The 24549-nt window shown below is 40.0% G+C and overlaps 1 protein-coding gene across 1 annotated transcript in view; it reads right to left on the reverse strand.

The window, feature by feature from the left end:
• The window catches only part of EIF2B3 (eukaryotic translation initiation factor 2B subunit gamma), a 98745-nt gene that overhangs the window by 52587 nt on the left and 21609 nt on the right, over positions 1-24549 (reverse strand). Inside the window, exon 4 of the mRNA XM_032117746.1 lies at positions 20419-20530. Within this exon, the coding sequence (XP_031973637.1) occupies positions 20419-20530 (112 nt within the window). The remainder of the gene's footprint in view (positions 1-20418; positions 20531-24549) is intronic.

The raw sequence follows: 24549 nt of genomic DNA on the forward strand, positions 1-24549 counted from the left end.
TCAAAATCATAAATCTGAAGGGAGCACACACAATGCTTAAAGCCAAAAAGCCTCTCTACTAAGCATGGGATATTGCCACATTAACCTCACCACCTCACAAATAAACTAGCTGAGAAAGAGAAATCCCATGGCCTCTTTCCCTTTAACTTCATACAGCTGTTGATGGAAAATATGAAGGTCTTTAAATAAGCTCAAGGACCTGAGGCTGTCCGTACTCTAACACTAATCCAAGCAATGACACAATAAAAATCTAATCATACCTGCAATTAACCTGGCTCCTAAACTGATACCTGAATTACATCCATCGTGGGCTGATGGGGTATTAGTTCATCTTCCTCCCCGTCCTTCCAAAGTAAATAAATAACACGCTAAGTGCAAACTATGCATTCCACACTTGCATCTTTTCTAACTAATGGCATGTAGCTCACAGTCTATATAGCCAAACACTCTATCACATTCTTCCTATCCCCCACACCACAAACCGTGCTCTCGGATGAAGCAGCGCGTGGTCCAGTTCAAACACAGTGCTGACCCCTGCCTGTCTGCAAGAACGTGGTGCTCTCGTGTTGATACAAAGCCAGTGTACAGATCAACATGAAGAGAAGTCTCACAGCAAAAGCTGCCAGACCACCTTTAATGTCTCAAGCATTCCTGCTTTTAAAGGAAAAAAAAAATAATCCCTAAATCGCATTGCTCATTTACGGGACAGCTCTTGGCTGTAAACTCACTAATAATAAAAGACCACTGTTACATTGGCTCTTCAAAAATCCCAGACACCTTATGACCTTAATTTTTTTTATTTTTTACACAGTGCTTTTGGCCAAAAAGATCCCAAAGCACTTAGCCAAATGAATGTCCCCACTGTATGCCGGGGCTCCTTTGCCCACTGGTGAAATGCTGCCACCTCTGGGCTGCAGAGCCGCGGTGGCGGCGCCGGCCGGGCCCCCCCGCGCCCCTCGATCGCCGCTGCAGAGGAGGGTGGGCAGAGGGGAATCGGTGGATGCTGCTTCTTGGGTGGAACTGCTTCAGTTCTGGCTGAGGAACATCTCAGCAATGGGACCCCAAGAGTTCAAGACAGCACAGACTACTATGAGGTGTCTCCCAACACGTGCCATGAGCCCTGCACGACGCTGACCTCCGTTTCCCTGCCCAGGGGCACCCCCTCACTGTTCCCCCCTTCCTCCAGTTTTGTAACAACCTTATTTAAAAAGACAGGAGGGCAAGATGTGCTTTGGTCCCTTGAGGATCTGGCAAGGGAGGACAGGCCACTGCAGTTCTGGTAACAACTACCCACCATCCATCCTCACAGCTGCTGCTGCTAAAGAGACACTACACCAGGAATGGGAAGGACTTTCCAAATGAAAATGTTTTATTGATCTAGTGACCTAAGTTGCTCGAAAGCCTTCTGAATAATAAATATTTTTCACTTAAAACCTTCACCACATGCCATTTTTCTTTGTTGCACTGTTACTAATATACCCATGAGACTATAACACAAACTCTGAACCTACTTCTGACAAAAACATGCTGAAAACTTTTTGGTAAAGGAACTAACTTTCATTGAAAGCCAAAGATTAAATAATTTTCTTTAGTATAAAGAGTATAGGTTAGCAGTCAGAACTCAGGATTAATATTTGCTCAAGGTCAGTAACGGTTTACAATAAGCCAGTGTGACCTCCCTGTAGAAAGAGTCATTTTCTTGGCAAGAACGCTGTGTTTTAACGTTAACATCTCTTTTGACTTTGATGCTGAAGAGCAAGGGGGCCAATGGCTCTGCAGCCATCTCATCACGTGAACCTATAAAAAATGTTTTTCTTCATCCTGTTTCAGCTTCCCCATATGAAAAGGAGAACAACAGTAATTCCTCACCCACCCCAAGTCCAAGGAGTGCTCCCCGGGGAGTGCACAGCCACATCACTGGCTGCACATGCATCCCCCTGGGAGCACACCAGACACAGCTGCCTGTGAGAGCACTTCCCTAAACTTGGTTCTAAGGGTCTTCTCTACCATAGTGAGTGTGAACAGCTGTAGGAAATAACACAGGGGCCAGGCTGCCCACAATGCTACCACCCCTTTTCTCTTTCCCTGTCACTGGAAAAACAGAGTTCATGCAAATATTTTATACTAGACACTTTTATACTAGATACTGTTCTGCTAGAATACCCTGATTGCTATGTAGAAACTGGGAAAGCAAAAGAGAGAGACCAAAATGATAATAAGCCTGGAGTTTGGTGTGAACAGAAGAGAATACACTGTGAAGGAGGGCGGGGACTGCCAGAGACATTATTAATAGGTTTTACCCTTGAGCTCTGGCAGCTACTTGTTCTATACACAGAGGAAAAGGATTAATCAAGCCTTGCACGTAAAGGTTCTTTCTATGGTCTGCCAAAATATTTAAAGGGCTATATACAAAGTGTAAGCCTTATTATTATACACATTCAGTGTAATCATCTTATGCTACAGTTAAGGCCAGGATGACAATAAAGTAGATTATTGTGTGCTATAACCAATTCAATTCCAACACAACGGGACATGGCTTAGTCACAGTTCAGATCTGGTGTTTGAGCTTATTTTTCTTATGCTGGGCTAAACTGTGATTTAAGAGATTTAATTGAGCTTTGGGAAATGCTTTCTTTGCTGAAGAAGGAGAAAGAACTAAAAGTCTGCACCTGGCAACCCTAATCATTTCCAATTTTCAGCTCATTTTCCTTCCTACTTCATGGAAATTCACCTTAGTAAATAACTGTTCCCTAAAATCACCAGGGCTGAAAGGATGACAACACATCAGAGGAACAAGTTTCAAGAAAACAACTGAAGCTGGAGGATTGTATAGAGGCTACTGAAGAACAGCAGCTCCTGCTGATCCCTCCTACATCAGTTCCCCAAGGGCTATGCAGTAGACATACGATATATTTTTTTAAATCAAATAATTACAGTAAATGCATGGGAAACAGTGAAACTGAATAGTAGGTCAAAGCTGCAGGTCACTAGCAATATATAGCTTAAACACAGCAAGGCTGACACAATTTCGTCATGCCACTGGCCTGGACTCAACAGCAAATAAAACTGTACTTGGCAGTGTGAGCTTTGCTTGACAAGGCTCTAAAGACCTTCTGCACCTTCCAGGTGAGGTGGGTCCTACTTAGAATATATGATCTGCAAAATTTGGGAATTTAAGGTAAGGGCATACCTTTCGGCTACTAAAAATACATAGGCAAAAAGAAATTCTTCCTCCTCCAACCTTAAATTGCAAGTAAAAACATAAGCAAAAAAACCCCTCCAAAGCTGAAATAACCATAAATGTTTCCCTTGTATTTCACAGAGCCCAGGAACAGAACAATTGAAGCTCTCACACATATCCTTGGGTTTCCCACTGTGAATTGCTGTCCAGGTACCTCATGAGAATCACCTACTTCTGCACCACCAGTTTATTAAAATTAAAAATCACTCTTTAAACCTGTCACTATGCACAGGCCATAGCTGATCACTCACTTCCCTTTGCTAGGATCTTTGCCTGACAAGCGAATGGGCTCTTCGGGATGGAAGGTGCACGTTTGTGAGTTCTTCTGTAGAAGATATTTGCATTCAAAACAGTTAAATTTCACCAGACTGAAGAACAACCTGACAAGAGCCTGATAGCAGGTCATTAGGGTTAGAAGGAAGAAGAGAAGTGGAGAAGAAAGAAAAGACTACTTGTCAGACAAAGCAGCATCTGGCTCCCACCAAAACTTACAGTCTAGAAAGCAAGAAGACATGAGCTTTGAGTCCAAAGATGGGAAAAATTTAAGTGTTATGGTTTAAATTACCAAAATCTACTCAAATCCAGCCCGTGTAAATCTAGCCCTTCTGCCATAAACCTGGCAATGCTCATCGCCTTCATTTACTGTAAGTGAATTATACTTTGTTCCTGCTCCTTGAGGGTCTGTAGCTTCCTTAGCTGATGCTTTGACCTGTGGGTTTTTCCAATTTTCCCCTGGCAACTACTGCTTCTGCCTCAGTTTTGATTCGCAATAAGCTTTTACTACCGTATCTACTCACATCTCAATTCCACTGGAACCTGGACACTTTAGCACTTGACACAGTAACCACTCTTCATACTGACAAGATCCCAACAATTGCAAGTGTCAAATATTTAATTAGGTAATGAGAACAGCTTTATCTCAGACAGAAATTAAAGTGGGCACAGAATTTGGCTCTGCTGCCACTGTGGAGGGAGCCAGGATACAGGCTGCTCCACATCTCGGCAGTGCTGAAAGGGTACACAAAAGAAAAATACGTTAGAGGAAATTCTGCTAAGGGATCAGCACTCAGACTTCATGAATCCTGCTTCCCTACAGGAAAACAGAGGGGTTTCCTGGCTTGGTTACACTGAAGTCATGACTCAGCCTGTGTATTCAGATACATCCTCAGAGACAGGCTAGCTTGGATTTAAGGCAGCATCAACCTTGAGCCATGAGATTTCAGGACAGTGAGAGCCATCAGAGCTTGGGACATCACCAACTTTAGAGTATAGCCCAGTTCTGCAGTCAAAAAATACCCCAGGTGATAGGAACATCACACAAGAAATACAGATATACTTACACTCTTTCCTAGTTTAAAAGAACCTGTACTATTTATCAACTATTATTTGACAGTATCAAACAAGAACTTCATTAAAAGAATGTCTTAAAATTAGCAAGTGTAACATTCTTTTTGCAGAGTGACAACAGAATTAAAAGCCAAAGGAGAACTGAAGTCAGACTGAAGCCACTGACAGACACCGCTCGTCTTTTCAGCCCAGAAGAACTTTATGATAAATTCTTTTAATAGCTAACTGGCATTTTACAAAATACCATTAGAAATACTATGGAATGATCAATGTAAGTATCAGAGGGAAAAAGAAGGAAAAAAGACTAGACACAGAAAACTATCACTACCACAAGACGACCTTAACATTCACCCAAAGTCCAAATTTGCATTTTTTAAACGCGTAATTACAGTGGTTACAACCACACTGGATTAGTTTCTGGTTAGACCAGATTACTCATGATTTAAAATTTCCAAACTTGTTAATAGCTATAACAGAAGTTGCTGCTTCTTATTACTACAAGAAACTGAACTTACAACTAAAGCGCTTTCAGGAAGATGCTGAAGTTGGAGCTCTATAGCATTATACCCAGCTGAACAAAAACATACACTGCACTAAGGACAGAGCTGGATTTCCAAAAATCTCTCTCACCTTTCACCCATTAGTAGCATCTGAATAAAAGCTTAAGGTTGAGCCGGAAGAATTTTACTCCTTTGGAACACTGATCATACAGCAATTAGAATACTGGTGAATCCTGGTGAATTCAGTGCAGTGAGATGATACTTTGAGCAGGTTTCCTTCCTTCTCTGGACCAGTTACCACTGACTGAGAAACTTCACACACACTAGAGTGAAGTTTCTCACTTCAGCACATGCTAAGGTGCGAGCTGCCTTTATAAAAAGGTAGGCAAAAACCCCCAAACAAATAACAAAAAAAACCCCAAAACACATTCTTGAAGGAAAAGCTGTCTGGACAGCTAATAAAACACTGCTCATCTGTGTATTTTCACAATTTCAATATTTATTTTTAAGATTTTTAGCCACAGTTATAAAGTCCAATTTTTAGCCAGAATTATCACATATTTTATTGCTATGACACCCAGCACATTACTTGTCCAGAGACAGAGTGGCTTCAGCAATTAAATAGATAGGATAAAGGTCATTAATCTAGACTTCAGCAGTCCCTCATAGTGAAAGCAGCAGTAGAGAACATTTCAGTAGACAGCATTTTCAGCACAGACCACAAGCTGGTACTGAAAAGCAAGTGAGAAGACAGCAACTGAACCCTCTGTTGTTTATACCACCTGGAGCAGTGAGTTAAACCTTGCAGCGTAGCAGCAAAAAACTGGCCATGGCAAGTACCAGAGCTCAGATGTTCCACCATTTGCTCTTGGAAGAGCTCTCTGTACAGAAACCAGAGTGACAACAAATCCAATCCTTGTCTTTTGCAAGGCATGGTAGGATAATTTCCTCATCTTGAAACATTTAGCCTAACAGAAAGAAAAAGAAAATAGATGGGGGATGACCTGAAGATTATCATTTACAATTTTACATCAACCTCAGATACTGTTAAAACAAAACAACTTCTATTCCCTTCTTGCTTGGAAAAGACTGGGACCATTCTGTCTGTGGTTGTAGACTGTTTCAGTATTATCCAACTGCATAAACGAAACTAGTGTCAAAATTAAGTTTTAAATGGCTTGAGGTTTATAGGAATTAAAGAAGGAAAAATTAAATTTGAAACTCTGCTTGTTTACTAGCACTAATTAAATATGCCAGATTTCTGGGCAAGCTTCCTAGCCTGTGGCTACTACGTTACTGGCTTGTAAAACAGTCAACAAGTGCATGAGTACAAAGCACAAATACAATAACAGATTTCGTGTACAGTCCTGCCCTTGGTTTATAAAGAAAAAATGTATTAGAACCAATCTGTAACTATAAAGATCTGTGCTAACCCTCTAGACCATGTCAGGAATATAAAAAAGGCCCAAGTCTACAATGGCTGCTTTTGCAGAGACAGTTTAAAAAAAGCAAACACAGAGAGAGGTAAGAAGCAATAAGCACAACAAAAATTAACAGGAAGCCTTAAAAGACCAGTTTACTTCTAAAAATTCCATGCTTCTGGGCTCTGCTCTCAAAATAAATTGCTCTTAAAAATAAAAGGGAGTTTTAGCACTCCAACAGAAGAGGTGGGTCTGGTTCTTCACACCACAGAAGCTGCACTCCTCACAAATAGATTTTATTATTATATTTGACTTCACTAGAAAACAGCTTTATTCTGAAGAGCTGGAATCGCACACTTAATGGGAGCATGGACCATATCTTTAAGCGTACAGTCCTTTACATTCTATACTTTAAAGACAGACAATATCTTTGTGTTCTGCATTTTAAAGAAACCAGCACAATGAGCTCATAGTCTGTGAGGAAACTACAACAACCAAGAAACAACAAACTGAAGCCAATCTCAGAAAAAAAAAGGAGTCTCTGGGGACAGAACAAAATGCAATGGTACCTGTATCATCCCTAGGTAGGTGGAGAAAGAAGAAGGAGGGACAGTAAGAGACCACGACCTAAACACTATTCTTCGCACACCCTTCTTTCTGGAAAAGCTCCCCATTTACTTTCTGTGGCTGAAGCAGCTGTTTCTACAAAAGCAGCAAACAACTCTTAATGAAAAAACACTTGAGGACAATTTGCTGCCTTGACAGCTTTAACATGAACAGCCTTTCACAGAAACTCAAATTAATGTGTGTTCCCACTGTACAGTAGTCTTGCTCAGCTTTAAGGAAACGAGGAATTTTGCTTCAATAAAAATTCAGCCACGCAAATATTCTGCTGTAAAAAGAGGCATAAACAAATAACTCTCCAACTTCCAGAATCACGTACATGAGGCAAAGGGAAATGATATAAACATAACTAGGTTTTTGTTTACATCTCAGATTTAGAAGAGCAATTCCAGAAACTAAATTGCTTCCACAGAGGCATTGATTTAATTAGTCTACATAGCATGCCTTATTTGTGTTCAGACCTCTGACGTACACTGGTAAAAAAAGAAAAAAAAATACACAGTGGACACACACAAAATAATTGCCTAAACTTTTTCTATGCCAGATGCAAGTAGGAATTCTCAAACACACTTTCATGGACTCTTCCCTACATGCAAATGATCCCTTTTTAATATACACAAACTATGTATGCTTTCAATTAAAAACATGACTGGATCGATTAGATCATATATTTTTTGCAAACCAGCCAAAAATCAAACACAAACCGAAGCCTTGAAGGAATTTCTGGAAGTACAAACCATACTACAGTTCTACTTCTGGCAATGAGAATCACCTCTCATTTTGACACAATGCTAGAACTGACAGCAGTGCACAAAAACATGCTGTCATTCAGCAATGAAATAACTGCATTAATAAACAGGACTCAGAATCCTAAAAAACCCTAAGTGGTCAAAATCTTAGCTTAGAAAATAAGCCCACTATGATCAAGTAACAGCAGAACACTGGCTTCTTGCTTTTTGGTAACTGTTAATCTCAATTTTGGGTCTTACTATTCAACAGGATGACGACATGAGCTCCTCAGAGATGTGAACAACAGCTTCTCTTCAGGACACAAACACTGGCAGGGAAGGTGACATTTTTGCTTAAAGTAACAAACAGGACTACTAAGAATGGCCTCTCATACGCTTTCCCCCCCCACTGCATTTTGATCCTTGTGAGTACAGACTTTGCTTGTCATTCCTTACACTAGATTCAAAAGCCAAAACATCCCAGAATTTTGGGAATGAACATTCAACTGTGAGTGTAAATAAGATATTACTCACTTTTAGAGACAACATAAAAGTAACGTAAAAGTTCAAATCAGTGCCTACCTTGAATGAATACTTCTAAAGCTCATCAATTTTTCTGCTCTTTATAACCTCATCTAATTCTCCCTACGCATGCTCCACCCAGGAAGCAGGGATCAACAATTCTGACAAGCAAACTTACACACAGAAGTCAGATCAGCCCTTGCAAAGCCACAACCTCTTTCCCTTGTGTACACTGCAGTTCTCCTTAACTCTCCTGTGTGCACAGCACACAGCTGGTGGTGGTGGCCTCACATCACCTTCCCAAAACCCCTGCTCATTTCAAGCCTTTGGATGCTGAACAATGTGGTTCAGCTTTCACCTCTTCACCATACAATAACTTTTCAGGCACTGTCCAATGATAAAAACATTCACATGTCAGAGTATCTAGAACTTAGGAAACAGTCATACCCTAAGATACCTAAGACTCTGGGTATTTCCACTGAGACATGAATTAACACTCATGGCCAATTTTTTTATTGCCATTGGAAGAGCAGTGAAATCAGCAGTAGATATACAGGCATATGGCAGGTAGCAGACTGAAGCCTTCCAGAAGTCTTGACTGGAACTTGTGAGTCACTTCCACTGTGAACACAACATGTTTTCATGTAGGAAAATTAAGAAGTCAAAGCACAGAGTGTCAAAGTAAAATGAACTTTTAAATTATTGCGCTGCAATTTGCAAAGATCTTTTTATCACTCATACTCAGTACTAGACACCTTTCTCATACAGACAAGTTCATATGTTTTCATCTACTGCCTCCAAGATGGTGAATTAGTTAGAATTTCAAGACACAGAAATAAAGGAGCAGGTAAAGTGACAGGATTCTTTGCAGCAGGCTACTGAACTGCAAGGTTATTTCAGCTCTGGAGTCTGGCATTTCTGCTGTTAGTGGCATTCTTGATTTACAGGTTCATTATAACTTTATGCACATAACCTTTATGAGGCCACTATTTATTAGGGCAGCATCACTTTGTTTTACTACCATAACCTGTCATTCAGAAAAAATTCACTCTTTCTGTTTAAGGATAAAACTGTCATTAAAAAAGTGAAGAAGCAGATCATACACAGCTGCCCAAATCAACTTGGAAGGTGTTTTACAACAGATTGCTTGCAAAAATAGCTGTCACGTTTTTAAAATATTTAGGAAAAATAAAAGCAGTTAGTCTTTGGAATGACCACCTTCTAAAGGGAATTACTTTTCTACTGTGAAAATTAACTATTTGAAGAATTATAAAAGATGATACTCTTGTTTGATATTTGTATTCTGCTGGATCCTGAAAGTGCTGACCAAAGCTGTTCATATGGGTAGCAAAACCACAGTTCACATCACAGAATTTAAAAGCTGCCATCAGGTGGCCAAACTGGAACCAGAGAGCAGCAAACAAATGCAAGGATTGAAGAAACATAAACATCACTTTTTCTCCTTTATTCAGAACAATAAGGACCTGACAAGGCCCAGATGATACTACTGTTTCTGCAGCAGGACCGGCTCCTCCCAAGAAGTCCTTGCGGTCCTTCCGCAGGATACACCAGCCCCGGGGCTGCTCCGCCCGCCCAGCGGTGCCGCTGCCGGCCCGGCCCGGGCAGCACTCGGGTGTCAGCCCAGGGGCATCGCTCGGCCCTGCCAGACTCAAGTCAGCATTTGTAAAACCAGTTCGTATGCATGCAAGGAGTCACCTATCTACAAATTCCTGCCCACCCAGGAGGAGTGGCTTGTTAATGCAAAAGAAAATATATTTAATTTTTCACTGCATGCCCAGTGCCTTTGTACCAAAAAAAAATGGAGAATTAGTACGTTGAAAGTGAATTAGAGACAGTGGAATGGTAAGAGTAGCAGTGCATAACAATGTAACACACAATACACTACACAATAAGAAATACTACAGGCTTGTAGTGCTGAAATGCAAGTGCTGAAACTGAAAATCTGAGTTCAAACATGACCTGTAGCTCATGCTACAGTGTTAGATCAGCTGCATCCTGCAGGTCATTTTAACAAGTACTACTCTTACTCAAAGTGTGGGAAAGCCAACAGTTAATACCCTGTACTCAGAGCAGCATTTTACATTTGCACTACTGACATAAATGTTCACAAGTTATGCCCCTATGAGACAGTAAAATTGCATTCATTTTAAAAAGCAAAGAACGTATGAGACACTAACATTAAGTGGATTTCTCAAGGCCACAAAGCCAAGTAGAGAGGTGAGGTCTCTTTGGGTATTAATTACAAGGTATTCTTAGTGCAAACAGGCAATAACACACCAATTCATTTGAAGTTTATCCCTTCCAGCATCAGATCTCCTAGAGAACTCTTCCTATGTAAACACAAAGGTTGCTTATTTTAATGGTTCTCTACAACAAACAGATTATTTCTATTTTTTTCTAAGAGAAGGACAGATTAGGAAGAAGTAAGGTCAGACAACTTTTCTGCAAACTCTTTAATTCAACAGTAGTCTAGGACAGGAGAAGTCATTTTTTACCCCCAGGCATGACGTTACCCCTATCACATATGAAGGCCTGGAATCTACATTATATTCCTACTATTGTAACACTTTTTTCAAACAAGTATCAAAGACATACAAAAAAAAAAGCTAAAGTCTGCTTTTTTCCAGTATGCTTCCTTCATATAATAATGTAAATCAGAAAACACATAGAATCCTGTGTTCTAAAGCTACACTATGATGGGGTACATCTAAAATAAAAACATGCAAAGGACATATTCCTTAAATCTGAAATATATACTATTTTCTCAAAGGGTAAGATACAGAAAAACATACCAGCAAGCATCAATTTGTCTCACTGATCTATCCCCTCAATAGCCAGAGGCTATTTTTAAGTATGCTGACTTAACATACGAATCTGAATTGTATAAATCAACGTCTCAATTAACATTTTGTTTAGGAAGAGTTACAGAAGAAAAACAGAATGTAATCATTTGCTAGCACAGTGGCTCCAGAGGTCTGGGAGTGTGTGCAAGAAGAATGGAGTTGAATGTGGGAAGGGTCCATTATTCTTTCAATAGCGTCTGGTACTGCAAAGTATGTACTTGCATACTTTCCTACTGGAAAAGCTTAAGGCTTCAGTAGCTCCTTGGTCTGGGAAAATGGCAGGCACCCAAATGCTAACCCAGGGATCTAGGAACAAGATCTACCTGAAGAACAATATTTTTCAAGTGGCCTTAGAACTGAAAAATGGCCATAAAAAGAAGTCTCATTCCCAAGGGATTTTATTCCTTCTGTCTGGCTGCTGTTTGTCAGGTGCCATTCCCCACACACATCCTCAGCACATTCTAAAGCAAGAATGGAGAGAGGGCCTCTCTGAAAATAATCACACTTGCTGAAAGACCAGCCCTGCATAAATATCTCTAACAACAGTACAAACAGAAATCAGACTTCTTGCCCGATACTTTAGTTGAAATTTATAGCACCACTGGCCATGATTCTGTTATTACTATTCTACCTGGCTAAGGCTCAAAGTTACAGAAGTGGGAATTTCAGAGGTATTTTCAGAAATGATGTAGCTCATTTGGGGGAAGAAAACCAACCAAAAAAATATACTTAGTTCTACAAATGCTATACCAATGCATCAGTGAATAGAGCTATATGTTACACATATATGTATACATATATGAACACATGTACCATAGAGATGGGACAGAGAAGTTAAGGATACACATGGCCTCTGAAATTATATTTAATGCTATACCTTGGGACTAATAAAGCAAAGGGGGGGAAAATAAAATCAAAGGGAATACTAGAAGACAGTCTCTTGTGCTCTTGCAAATATCACCAGCTGCTGGATGATTTATATGCAAAAAAACTACAAGTTGAGCTTTAACTTAAATTTCCCTGCTTTCTTACTGGTTTGCTTCCAACCCTAGGAGTTTAATTAAAGTCCATCAGCCAAATTTTTCTGTCTGAAGGACCTAAGTTATTCCTTTTTAAAATCTTCCTGTACTGACTGACCCAGATTTTTTAAACTCTTGAGCTTTCACCAACCTGATTATGAATACACACACACGTAACACACACATTTTTTAGAAGGCTAAGGAATTTCAAGATGACCAACCCAAGAAATACCAACAGCTCCTGCTGCCAATATGCAGGTATATGCAAGTTATACTTAAAATGAGTAACTGGGCAAGATACAGCATTCTGTACTGCCAGTTCACATGTCAAGATCGAATAGCCACCTCCTCTTCATTCTTAACAGAGTATATAGTATTTGGTGACTGGGGAAGGAAAGTTCTACAAGAGATCTCAAAGAAAAGTGGAAAAGCAGTTTTACTTCCTGTAAAAGGAATCTCTATCTCATCCTCTCTAGCTGGAGAAATGGTGCAATAAATTTGATGAAGAAAGGAAGGATTTAAAGCCAGAGAAAATTAGGATTTCTCAAAGCAGAAACATAGAGAAACATGCTGCCCTTAGGAATAGATCCCTGCTATTTACTTGATCTACTGGAAGAACTCCTGGGGAGCATGTCTTAGCAAGAGAAAGGAAAGTTTGCTATGCTCTTCATTTCCTGTGTAATTCCAGAAACTGCCAGCACAATGCTGTTTGGGGAGAACCACACTACAGCTATTCAACAGGGAATTCGGCATTGTATTCTGAATGAATGGAAACATTCTCAAAGATATATATTTGCTGCAACTAAAGTAGAATGCAAACCCAGTAAGGATGTGAGCCCACATACACCTTCAATCAGCTAATTGCAAATTGTGACTCTTTCCATTATGACTTTCGCAATATTCTTCGCAGTGCGCAACATCACAGTAAATCACCCGGGTTAGAGTTCACAGGAGCCACGAACTAAGTGCAATAAATCAGCACTAAAAATATTATGCAACTGCAGTTCAACTGATACCAAGTGTAGCTAATTTTAACAGAGAGGCCATCACTTTTATGTGTCCTTGCAAGTTAGTGATTTGGAATCTTGGTGACCAGGATGAAGGAAAGGCTCTCAGAAATCTGGATTTCTTAGAATAAACTAGATGAATGGTTCCCTGCAAAAACCCCAGTGGTATTTCCCGCCTGTCCACTGCAAAAACCTTCTGCTAAGCATGACAGTGTAAAGGACTAAAAATGCATCAGTAACACAGAACAGTAAGGGAACCACAAACTTTGGCTGGGTTCGTGAGCTGGGACCTCATCCCCAAGCAGAATCAGACCTTTTAACTGAAGAGGAACAGTCATATGCCTCATTTCACCCTTACTTTGCTTTAAACTAGGCTGTTCCCCCCCCGCCATATTCCACATTGGCTGATAAATTCCCCAACGGCGGGTGTTAACTAACTCCGCATTCCAGTCTGCTCTGCGTCATGGAGTTCCACATCCCGCTGATGAGGAACACATGGCGGACATGTGGTAGGGGAGAGCCTGACAGCGCTCGCACAAGCAGGGATAACTCCTCTGACCTTTGGCTTTTTTTCCTCTCTGTACCATCCCAACTGCACAATGAAGAGTCTGTGTCCCTCTGTCGCGTACTGGTCACTCTGGGATCACTGGACACAAGCTGAAACCCTAACATTTCAACAGGCAGCTACACTGAATACACATTATGGCTGAAAATGTATGTTGAAAGCAAGCAATTGATCATTCTGTGTCTCTGCCCTAAGCAAACCATACAGAGGAACTTTTAGACCATACAGGGTTACATCTGGATCAACTGGGGTAAGTATGTCACAAAAAGAACTGGTGATGGCTATGCTTCCTCATCAGCTCTGTGATATAACTCACAGCCTTGCTAAAAAGTACACAGTGGCAACTGTATTGAAGTATTAAGATGTCTTTCTAAAATGAACAGACCATTTATCATCTTTTCAAGACCCAAGCCTGGCTTAGAGTAACAATGAGCTTCAACTTCAGTGTTGTCCAGCCTGAATGACTCATGCAGAGTACTGCATTTACCAAATCACATGGACTCGAGGGTGTCCAAGCAATACAGTCATCCCTTCCTCCTTTGAAACCTCTGAAAAGTAAAACCGAATCACAGGCTAAGTGCTGGTCTGAGACCGCAGCAGACAGACAGACAGACAAATGACTAATGACAATCCATGCAACATACATTTACTGCCAATTAGAAACCAAATGCTGAGCCTCAAGCTCTCTGCTTTTAGCCTTACGTGTACTAGAACACTGGCAAGAATCTTGCAGTAAAATGAAAGCCATTGCCAATAAGCCTTTCTATAGCTACATTCAGTAGAAGTTCCTGCTAATATTCCAGATTCTGAGATTCATGACCTCTTACCTGTACAAGCTGTCAAGACACAGCATGACCTTTCTTTTATAAATAGGACCTGGATATGCCATACATTCCTTTCAACCCCCCCGCCAATGAATGAATACAATAACAAGGCAGCAGCAAAACAATAAAATCCTGTGGAAGCAACAGTATTAAAATCAGTAATAGCACTATGTTCTTTAAAATATGAAGTCAATGTCTCACTAACTGCTCTTATACTATGTTCACATTTATTGTACAAGTGTAACATATAAATGCACCAAATTAAAGAGTTTTCGTTATACTTGGCTAAATTGGTTTTAGAAATAGTAAAACATTTTAAAAATACTCAATTTCTGAAGTTGAAGGCTACACTCATCCCCAACAAATTTACAGAAAAAGCAGAGCAAGTTAAGCAAAGTTTAAATGCATAATAAAAAGAGCAAACTTTCCGAGAAAAAGAATGGCTTTTAGTTACAGCAACTACTCTTAGTTAGCTGAGAAACTAAACAGGCATGCAAAACCTACTCAGGGCATCCTGAGAACATCTACTCCCAACTCATGTCTCAAAAAACAACTCATGGGTCAATATTTTTCTGAAATGTTCAGCAAAATCCTCTTTTCTAAAGAAATATGATTAAAGCTACACCAACATTTTTAAAGCGTGGTTATAGTCTGAGAAGTTAGTGTGTAAAAGTCACACCCTTTTATTCAATAGACTTAGTTCCCCTGTTTTGATTCAGTCAGATCCGCTTGCTTTACTGGCTAAAATAACTTTTTACAGCTTTCTAAATTCCTATTAGTACTGTGAAACCAATTCAATTCTGGGAAGGGGAACCAGATTCTTTTCTGGCTTGTGCATCTGTAAAAGGATTATTACCTAAATCAACACATACAATTTCTATTTTTTGATGGAGGAGCCAGAAAGAACCTCACTTATTTTTTGGATGCTAGTCAGAAAATTTTATTTTTATTTGTGAGAAGAGCAGACCTGGACTAATTGAAAGAGCAGATCTGGATCAACAGAAAAGACATCACTCTATAGAAGTCATATTTTAGAGAAAAGAAGTTATATCCAACAACCTTCTACGGTATTTCTCAAAATACCACTTGAATGCAAAGGAAACTTAGTCAGAAAAATTTGCTAATACCGAAAACTCCGGATTTTTCAAAGAGAAGACTACCACCAAAGCTAGGATGTGTATTCATTCTGCACACAGCTGGGACCAGCAAGGAGTTTTTGCTCCCTGGTCTGTCCTGAACTGCTCCTCAGGATTTTCCTATGGAGTTGCATTACTGCATTCCCCCCTTCCCTGCCAGTGGCCCTGCTTGTGGGGACATATTCCCAAATGCACAAAGTAAAAGGTTATCAAAGTCATCCTGCTGTTTACTCTAACAGAAATCATGACGCTATTTTTGACACATGTGGCTAATGGAGTACTCAACTATATGTCCAGCTGGGCATAAGCTTGGGGTGGTGGCCCCTTCACCAGCACAGCTGGATCTGGAAGAGGACATCTGCCCATGATCTAGTTTAGGATGCTTCACACTGTAGAGCATCTGCCCTATACCCGTGTCATTCCCAGCTTTTCTAAAGGAAATAGATTTTAAAAGAAAAAAAGAACCACCATAGGAGCAGCAGAGTATTTCAGAGATGCCAATTTCCCAAGAACAACAGATTTAGAGAACATAAACATTAAGGAAGTTGCAGCATGTTTATATATGATCCACTTATTTAAAACAAATTATCAGGAGGAAAAAAAAAAGGACAATATCCCAAGGCAACAGAAAGGAAATCAAGCGTATCAAAGCTGTTTCTGAACTCCCATTACCTACCCACTTGGCAATGCTGACTTTTGAAATTATACTACACCATTCATTTTTACTCGGAGAAAAGGAAGAAAAAACTCCCCCATCTTACCCCCTCTTTTTATTAAAATATCTTAAAAACAGATCTGCATTGTTACTTCAAGGTTACTAATGTTAGTACTATATATATTTATAGATGAGGTATTCCTTTCTGTCTGAAGCACATGAGGTAATAAGTAGCTGGAATTGTCACGGTGATTTATTAACATATTCTCTAGGAGAAGCCCTGCACCTGCATCTGTGCAGACAGAACACCCACGAAGGCTGAACTCACCCCTACACAGCCCACAAAATCTTAAAAGGAAATGCTCCAAATTTAGACCTGCTTCAACAGGTGTCTTTTACTGTTTCACTTTGCATGACCATAAATATCAGAGGTGGAGCAAAAAGCTCCCTGTCCATTGTAATCGTGCTTTGAAAACAAATACCTTCGCCCCCTCCCAAAGCAGAGGCAGCAGCTATGGAATTCTCATCATTTCCTCACTCCTTCATCCTGTCAAGACCCAAGTCAGAGAGATGTCACCGGCAAAACCAGGCTCCAGGGATGAGCACATAACTTTATTTTTTTCTCTTCAAAGGGCCCTAAGCTGGCTCTGAAACTTCCCCAAACTGTATTTCTTTCATTCTAGTATCTCATCTTGCAGCTATTTGCCAAAGTGAATGACATGCACAGGCTGTTCATGGCTTTTTATAAGCTCTCATTACCCAAACAGGGAACCATTTCCTTGAAAATGCTTTGCCCAGCAGAATTAGTCTCTCTAGGCACCACCAATAAATTTGTCTTTTGGCCCAGCCTATTGCACTCCAAAACGTGCCTGGATAGATGTATTTGATATTGTTTTCCACTTGTTTACTGAGGGAGGATGCTACCTGTGGGACTTGTCATCAGGGTGATTAACAGCACAGGGAAAATAAAAGATAATTTTACCAGCTGAGTTGAAAGCTTTGCCAGACTTGCTCTGGCAAGCAAAGGAGCAAAATCCAGACTCCTTTCTGTGGTATAACAAGGAGATGCAATCCCAGCCCCAAAATGGCTATCCACGACTTACAAAACCAACACAAATCAACACAAAAAATCTGGAAAAGAAATCCTAACCAAACTGAGAAAGAGAATAACAGGTTACACCACGAGCTTAGAAATCCCACTAAAATGTTTCCTTTTGTAACACTTCCATTATTACAAAATGCCCAAGTCAAGAGCAAATAAATATTCAATACTCAAAAGGTACTCAGGAGAATGTATGTTTTCCCCTGTCCCTCCTCACCAGCTGCTCTTTTATGGCAGGAAAGTGAAGAGCATGAAATCCAATGATAGGAAGAAGGCAAAGGTCAGGAAAAAGGTTTTTCTTCAAGGATTTAAATTAGTGTTCTACAGCTTTGCATGTTTTGTCAACACAACTTCCCTCCTGTGAGGAGGGGAAGCCAAAGGGCCTTTGAACCATTTCTGTATGGGATCTAGATTTTTACCAGTAACAAGATTCCTAGCTTTAAAGAAAAGCTCATCTTCCCTCTCCCCATTCCTTTCACCACTCCCTCCCTGTCCCTCCTCCCACTCCCCTCCTTAAAAAGAGAGAGGGAAAAGAAAATAGAAAAAGGATCTGAAGAACAAAACAAGCACTGGAGGAGATCTAGAGTTCATGTAACGAGACCACTATAGCCCTTCAAAGGGACCATTAAAAGCAAAACAAACAAAAGCAACACCCTCAAGATGTCTATTGTATTTTACAGAGGAACGAATGCGTGTACTGGAAATTCTCCCACCATCTTGCCACAAAGTCTGTTATTTCATCAAAACAAAGTTCAGAGATCAAGAAACAGCCAACATGGCAGCTGAAAGTCAGTCACATCAAGTGATCCATGAAGAAAACGAGATTGGGCTTGCTTTTTTTCTTTTTTTTTGCTCTCCTCTCTTTACTATGATGTATTAAAAAAAGACTTCAAAGATTGTTTCAAGCGTCGCTTTTGTTTCTCACATGAGAAATTCAGGGGTTGAGCAGGTCTAGACAACACAGTGGTTGAAACACCATTAGCTGCCAACACTTTGTCTTCCTACAGCTCCCACAGTTGTTGCTACCCTGCATTTGCCTCAACTGAAATTATTTGATGATTTCCATATACTATTTTGCTTCCCTCAGAGCTTCCCAAAGATGGCAGCTGTAGGACAGAGAGAGCACACCAACATCAACAGTTTCAGATGTCAGAGGCTCTCGCCCAGGTGCGTACTGGCCCAATACTTCTGCCTGATGCTTCAAAGCATCTTTTTTTTTTTTTTTAATTATTTTTAACACTTAGCAGATCTCTTTTTATTCTTCTAGACTATCCTAGCATCTTTGGGCTTTACTTGGAGGGTGGCTAACACTTTACATTTGCTTTCATAGCTGTGCATGTAAGAAAGACAGGGAGACAGATTTTTATCCCATCTGTATATCATCAACACTCCATTTACCAAATCCCAAACAGTTATGCTCAAGATCTGCTGAAGACAATGTAACTGAACAGGTGCTACTGAGGGCAAAGTTTAGCCTGCAGGATAAAGCCTGATTAATTTAGCTATAGGAATGAGAATCTTCTGGTCAGATGAACCTGTAAAATCAGGGGTCAACTAAGGTCACATATGTTACAGCAATTTCTAAGCCATTATACCACAGCCACCCTCTAGTGCCAGGAGGAAGCCATAAAGACAAGCTTGTCACTAACCGTAGATAAAATACTCCTCCCCTAGCCCAAAATATATCTATTGATCTTCATGTGCACAACCCACAGAATGCATCAGTGATGAATTTCCTCCTCTATGCAGATCAGCTGCTGTGTATGCACAGAAGGCTTGCCTGCAGCTTGGTCCCTGCAATGCCCAAGATAAGCCCAGGACAGAGCCAGTGGAAACATGCTTGGATGGGCTCCTTCCATTATAACAGTTAATAGGGCCCACTCTTGGTCATTCCTTCTAGGATAATCCTTAAACTTGGGCAGAGGAGGTGTCATCTTTCCATGGGCACAGAGCATCTCCGTCACATCTGGTAGTGGGATGTTCAAGTAAAGATTACACTGAGCCGTGGCCTACAGCACACACCAGAGGCATTTTCACAGCAGAGATTTATCTGAGAGCAGACCCCAGATGTCCGCATCCTTGACTTAAAAGGTCCACATGGATGAATTCCCAGCTCTCAAATGGCTGTTCCACAGGTGTCTCATCTCACAGAGGTGAAAGTCTGACTGTCAGCCTGGGACAGACTACAAAGGTTGGCCTCTCAAGGAGCCAGCACAGCTTTGCACAGAACACGTCAGACGTGTGCCTGAGAAAACTAAAATCACTGTACAGGAGAGCATAAAGAACAAGTCATCTTTCCTTCTCCTCCTAATGGATATGAATTACACCGTGCAGGAAGCTCAGCTTGTCTGGCGTATTTGATAAATTCATCCAAGTCGCCAGTGTGGTGGCTATAGCATGGTTTCTCTAATGAATCTTTTGGGGCCTGGAAAGACAGCTGAGGTTTTGTGCCTTAAATGCGCAAGAGGGTCATGAAATCCTGAGAGCCTCTCATGGATACTCTGCAAATCCATGAGACAACCAACGGGACTAGCATTTCATTTATGGACATAGGTCTAACACTTCACAGTCTCTGAATCTAAACTGTATCTGACCTATCGCAATATAGGTTTCATTTCAAGAAGAGTTACCTTTTCATGCATTCCTTTTCTTTCCCTGGAATTTTTCCCAATAAAGGTATCAGACATGCCTATCAATTGGTTCTAATGATGTAAAAAATAATAAATACTGCTCCCTGAATATTGCAAAAGCAGTTTTTCCTCTTCCCTTCTCATCCTACTTTGTCTTTAACCATCTCTCCTACTACACAATTATTTTATCTCATCCCAAGTTCGGTTTTTATTACAAGGACTCATGAGCTTACTTCTGAAGGATGGATCTTTTAATGACAAGTTCTTCATCCAAGTCAGCTTCATTAGCCATGAAGAGCAATCTTTTTCCTGTGTCATCCACTCCAATGAAGTCGCGCTGCTCCACTGAAGTAGAAAATCAAACACAATCATTATATAACCCCATTTTAATGCAGGCTGGAAAGACAAATGAGACCACCAACCACCCCCAAAATATGAAATGCAGCTATCCTAGCAAATCCATGAATTTAATATATATTGTTGATAACTTTTTCAACTTCTTTTCAGCTGGGGGACCTTATATATATATCATGGCATTCAAAACACCAGCCCTGAAAGGTTTTTGCATCCTTTTTATGAAGATGCCAACTACATGTCCTGACATGCAACAGTCTTGAGCTGTGCCTTCCATTTCTCTCTTTTTAATTTTTTTTTTAAATAAAAAACCCCTGCTACCCGAATTAAAACAACAACAAATCCGAGGCAAGCAGCGAGTTCTTCAAATCCAACTGCTTCTTCCTCATAATAAGTCACTCTACATTAGAATTAGGTGGTCTGGAGAGGATTATGATTTCAGTTAAGACATAAGTATTTTGCAACTCATCTTTTTTAGATAAATACCAATAGGTAAATCACAAACACACATAAAAGTATACATCCTAAGACTTCTACCACTGATGTTTCTGGGTGGGTTAACTTGGTTTAAACATCTTTTTATGAAACTGCCGACCAAGATAATACCTAACACTCACACGTATTATTGTGGCAATCCCCATCTCCTGCAATCAGTGACTGTGGATCAACAGGGACTTTGGCCTACTGAAATGTAAAGCATTTGTTTTTGAATAGTTTTCCACAACATCTGAATACAGTGGTGGCAGCTCATTCTCATTTGCACTCTGTAGTTGAGCCACCACTCTGGTGGCAGCCATATACCGATCTTTACAGACACAGACTGTACAAGAAAGCCACAGTAGAATTTTTTTCTCCCAATAAAAAGAATCTTTTTTCTCCCAATAAAATTATTTTGGGCCAAGCTGGCACATATTTGATCTCCTAAGTTCTATGCCTTTAACCACACTTGGAGTAACAACATACCCTAGAAGTAGCTAATTCTCTAAGATCTTTTTCAGACAAACTATTTTTAACTTTATTTTTCCCAGTTTAGGCCTATCCCTTGTTTTACTTTTACCTGTTCTTTCAGAGTTACCACAGTAATAACCACTGTTAAAACACAGTCAAGTCTATGCAATTGTAGAAAGTTCTCCTGTGCAATCTTTGATCAAAGTGATCAAGCATACCCTCTTCAGAAAACTCCCCAACCCTTCTCAGAAATTAATTACACAGCAAAGAAGTACAAAAATACGCCTGAACATCTAACAACACTATGACAGATTAAGTACAATTACAATAAAGCTTACTTGCTGTAAAAACTCAGAAATAAGTCTTGAAAGCAGTGCCAATTCTCATTCTATGGAGGGCAATGAAGTTTGAGATTAGGGGCTAATGAATCCTCACCTCTGCCACCTAACTGGGGTCACCTGACAGGCTGGAAATACAACAGTGACCGACTTTCCTCCATCGAGGCACCAACACTTCTCTCAAAGTTCAGGTCCTGCCTGCCCATCTCCTGGCTGTTCTTACAGTAACATATGACACTGCTATAGCAAAACTCTATGCAACAGGGAAAAGGGAAAAAAAACAACTTGATGAAAGCTGGACCAAGTACATGACTGACACCAAACCAGTTTCTCTTGCTTGTGTGGACAGATAAGAAACAAACAGTGAAACCATGAGAGTGCACTGTGGGATTTTTCATAGCAGATGCCAGGTCAGGTTTTTCCTTGAATACTGACAATAAATAACATTACTTCCGTAATCCAAAAAAAGACAAAGCTTATATACTAAAATCAATTATCCAGAGGTACAAGAGTGCTGTTTCAAATCCCACTGGTATCACTTAGCGAGGAAAAAATAAATGGAAGAGTAGACACATAACTAGGTTACAAAATCCCTGCAAGGAAGTATGAGAAAAATGTTTAAGTGACAATAATTTAACAAAATCATTTAAAGTATAAAAATGAAATGCAGGATGTTTAGCCTCCTCACGATAGATAAATAAGGACTTGATACTGCTATTGCAATTTATTAATTATCTTACAAATTAGATCCCCATCAATTTTAAGGGCTTTAATGATCTAAAGAAATCATGACATCACAAGAGAATGTTATGCACTTTAGTGTCAAAAAGAAATAAATTTCGGTCAGATTTTTGAAAATGCTTTTTAATCAATCGTAATTAATTGACACTTGAGAAAAAGACACATTTGTTAAAGATTCAGTATCCCCACCCTTTCAATTAAATGAGGAGGATTTCACATGATGCAGCCTTCAAGACCACCAAGAGGTCTTCTGGCAAACACAGAGAATACCAGTGATGACATGCTTGCTGCTTTCAAGACAAGAAAAATAAGCAGGAAAGAGTCACCATCCCCATCTTTTCTGCCTTTCTTTATACACAGAAAGGTTCAGACACTATTTTCCACTCAATCCCTTGCAAGTCATCTGTAAGCACACAGCTCCATTCTGGGTATCTGAATTCCTGACACTCTGTTTATTTGGGTTACCACCATTGACTAGCACTTTCATGTTGTGTTTCTTTTATTGCTATGGTTCTTACTGCTCAATTTAAAAAGCCAATGAGATTATTATTGTCAATATATGATCCCCTAAATATAAAACCCAATGAGTTTGACCCTGTAATTTGCAGCTGAGTCAAGCATTGCAGGAAACCACCTGGATGAATTTATAACACTTAATACACTGCAATAAAGAAGTGTTCTTTATATCACAGTTCTTGAATGTTCAATAATACCCCAAAAGCAACAACTTTGTATCAGATTCCATGACATATGCAAAATAAAATCTTGTTGATCCTTCTCAAAAAATGAATTGCTTTGTAGAAACAGTGAAGAAATAAAGCTGCAAATAAATCTAGTGGCTCGTCATGAGATCAATTTTCTAATACAAACACTTGAACAGTACAGTGCAAGTACATAGAAACCTGTATGTGTCACAACTTAGAGGAACTGATAGTGCCACCTACTACGAAAAGCTGCCTAACATACTCCACGTTAATATCTTGTCTTTAAGTGCTTATAAGCTTCACCAAGTTCATCCCTGTCTGGGATGAAATTTCCAATGCCAGGTGCCTGCCTTAAGAGGAACATTTGAAAAACTTCAGCAAAAACCATTCAGCTGGTTCTAAGGCTAAGGAAAAAAGTGTTTAGCATAAATGGAAATGGTTTGGTGTCCTTCCCCTTGAAAAGCTCTAATCAATCTTTGAAAAACTGCAGGTTCACATGCTCTATTCTTCTCTAGCCTTCTATTTTGGTTGGAAAAGTTTCTGCATATTTTATTCTTAAGAATAGGTTGTTCCAATTCCTCAGCTCCTAAAACTGATCAAATAGCAGGTGCTACCTAAGGTTTTCTGTACTGTCAAGTGGTACAAGCAAAGCACACAAGCCATGAGGCTCCACAGCCATGCTGCAATGACTGGTCCATGGGAAAAAGTTTAATCTGTTGTCTTTTTGCAATCTGTTTTTTACAAGGAAATAAAAGTCATAAACTCAAAGGCGTGAGAGGAAAGAAAAAAATGTAAAAACAAGGATTCTGCAAGACAGGCTGGAAGGCAGAGAAAGCAGCCCCTGAAAACTATGGGAAACTCTGACTATCTGTTAAAGGACGCTAGAAGGGACAAGAATCACAAGAAAACAGGTGACTACAGGCAGATAAACGAACCAGATGAAGATGAGAAGTCAGAAACTGAACAGAGGATGGAACCGGTAGTGAAAGAAAAGAGTAATATATGACAGAGAAAAGCCAGGCTCTCGACAAGGATCCTTGAGGAAGGAAACTAAGGCAAGAGAACAAGAATGGAGTCTGGTGGCAGCAAGAAGCCAGCATAGGAAAAGAAAGATGGATGAGCTAAGGCAATGTTGACAGCGATAGGGTCAACATTTAATCAAGTCAATATAGCATTTAGTCAAGTAGGAATGAAAGCCAGGAGGGTCTGGTGCTCCCTAAAATGTACTTCCCTCCTCCAGAACCTGGAGAAGAACCTAAAATTCCTGTCTTGGCACTCC

The sequence above is a fragment of the Corvus moneduloides genome, chromosome 9, assembly GCF_009650955.1.
Source record: "Corvus moneduloides isolate bCorMon1 chromosome 9, bCorMon1.pri, whole genome shotgun sequence".
NCBI lineage: Eukaryota > Metazoa > Chordata > Aves > Passeriformes > Corvidae > Corvus > Corvus moneduloides.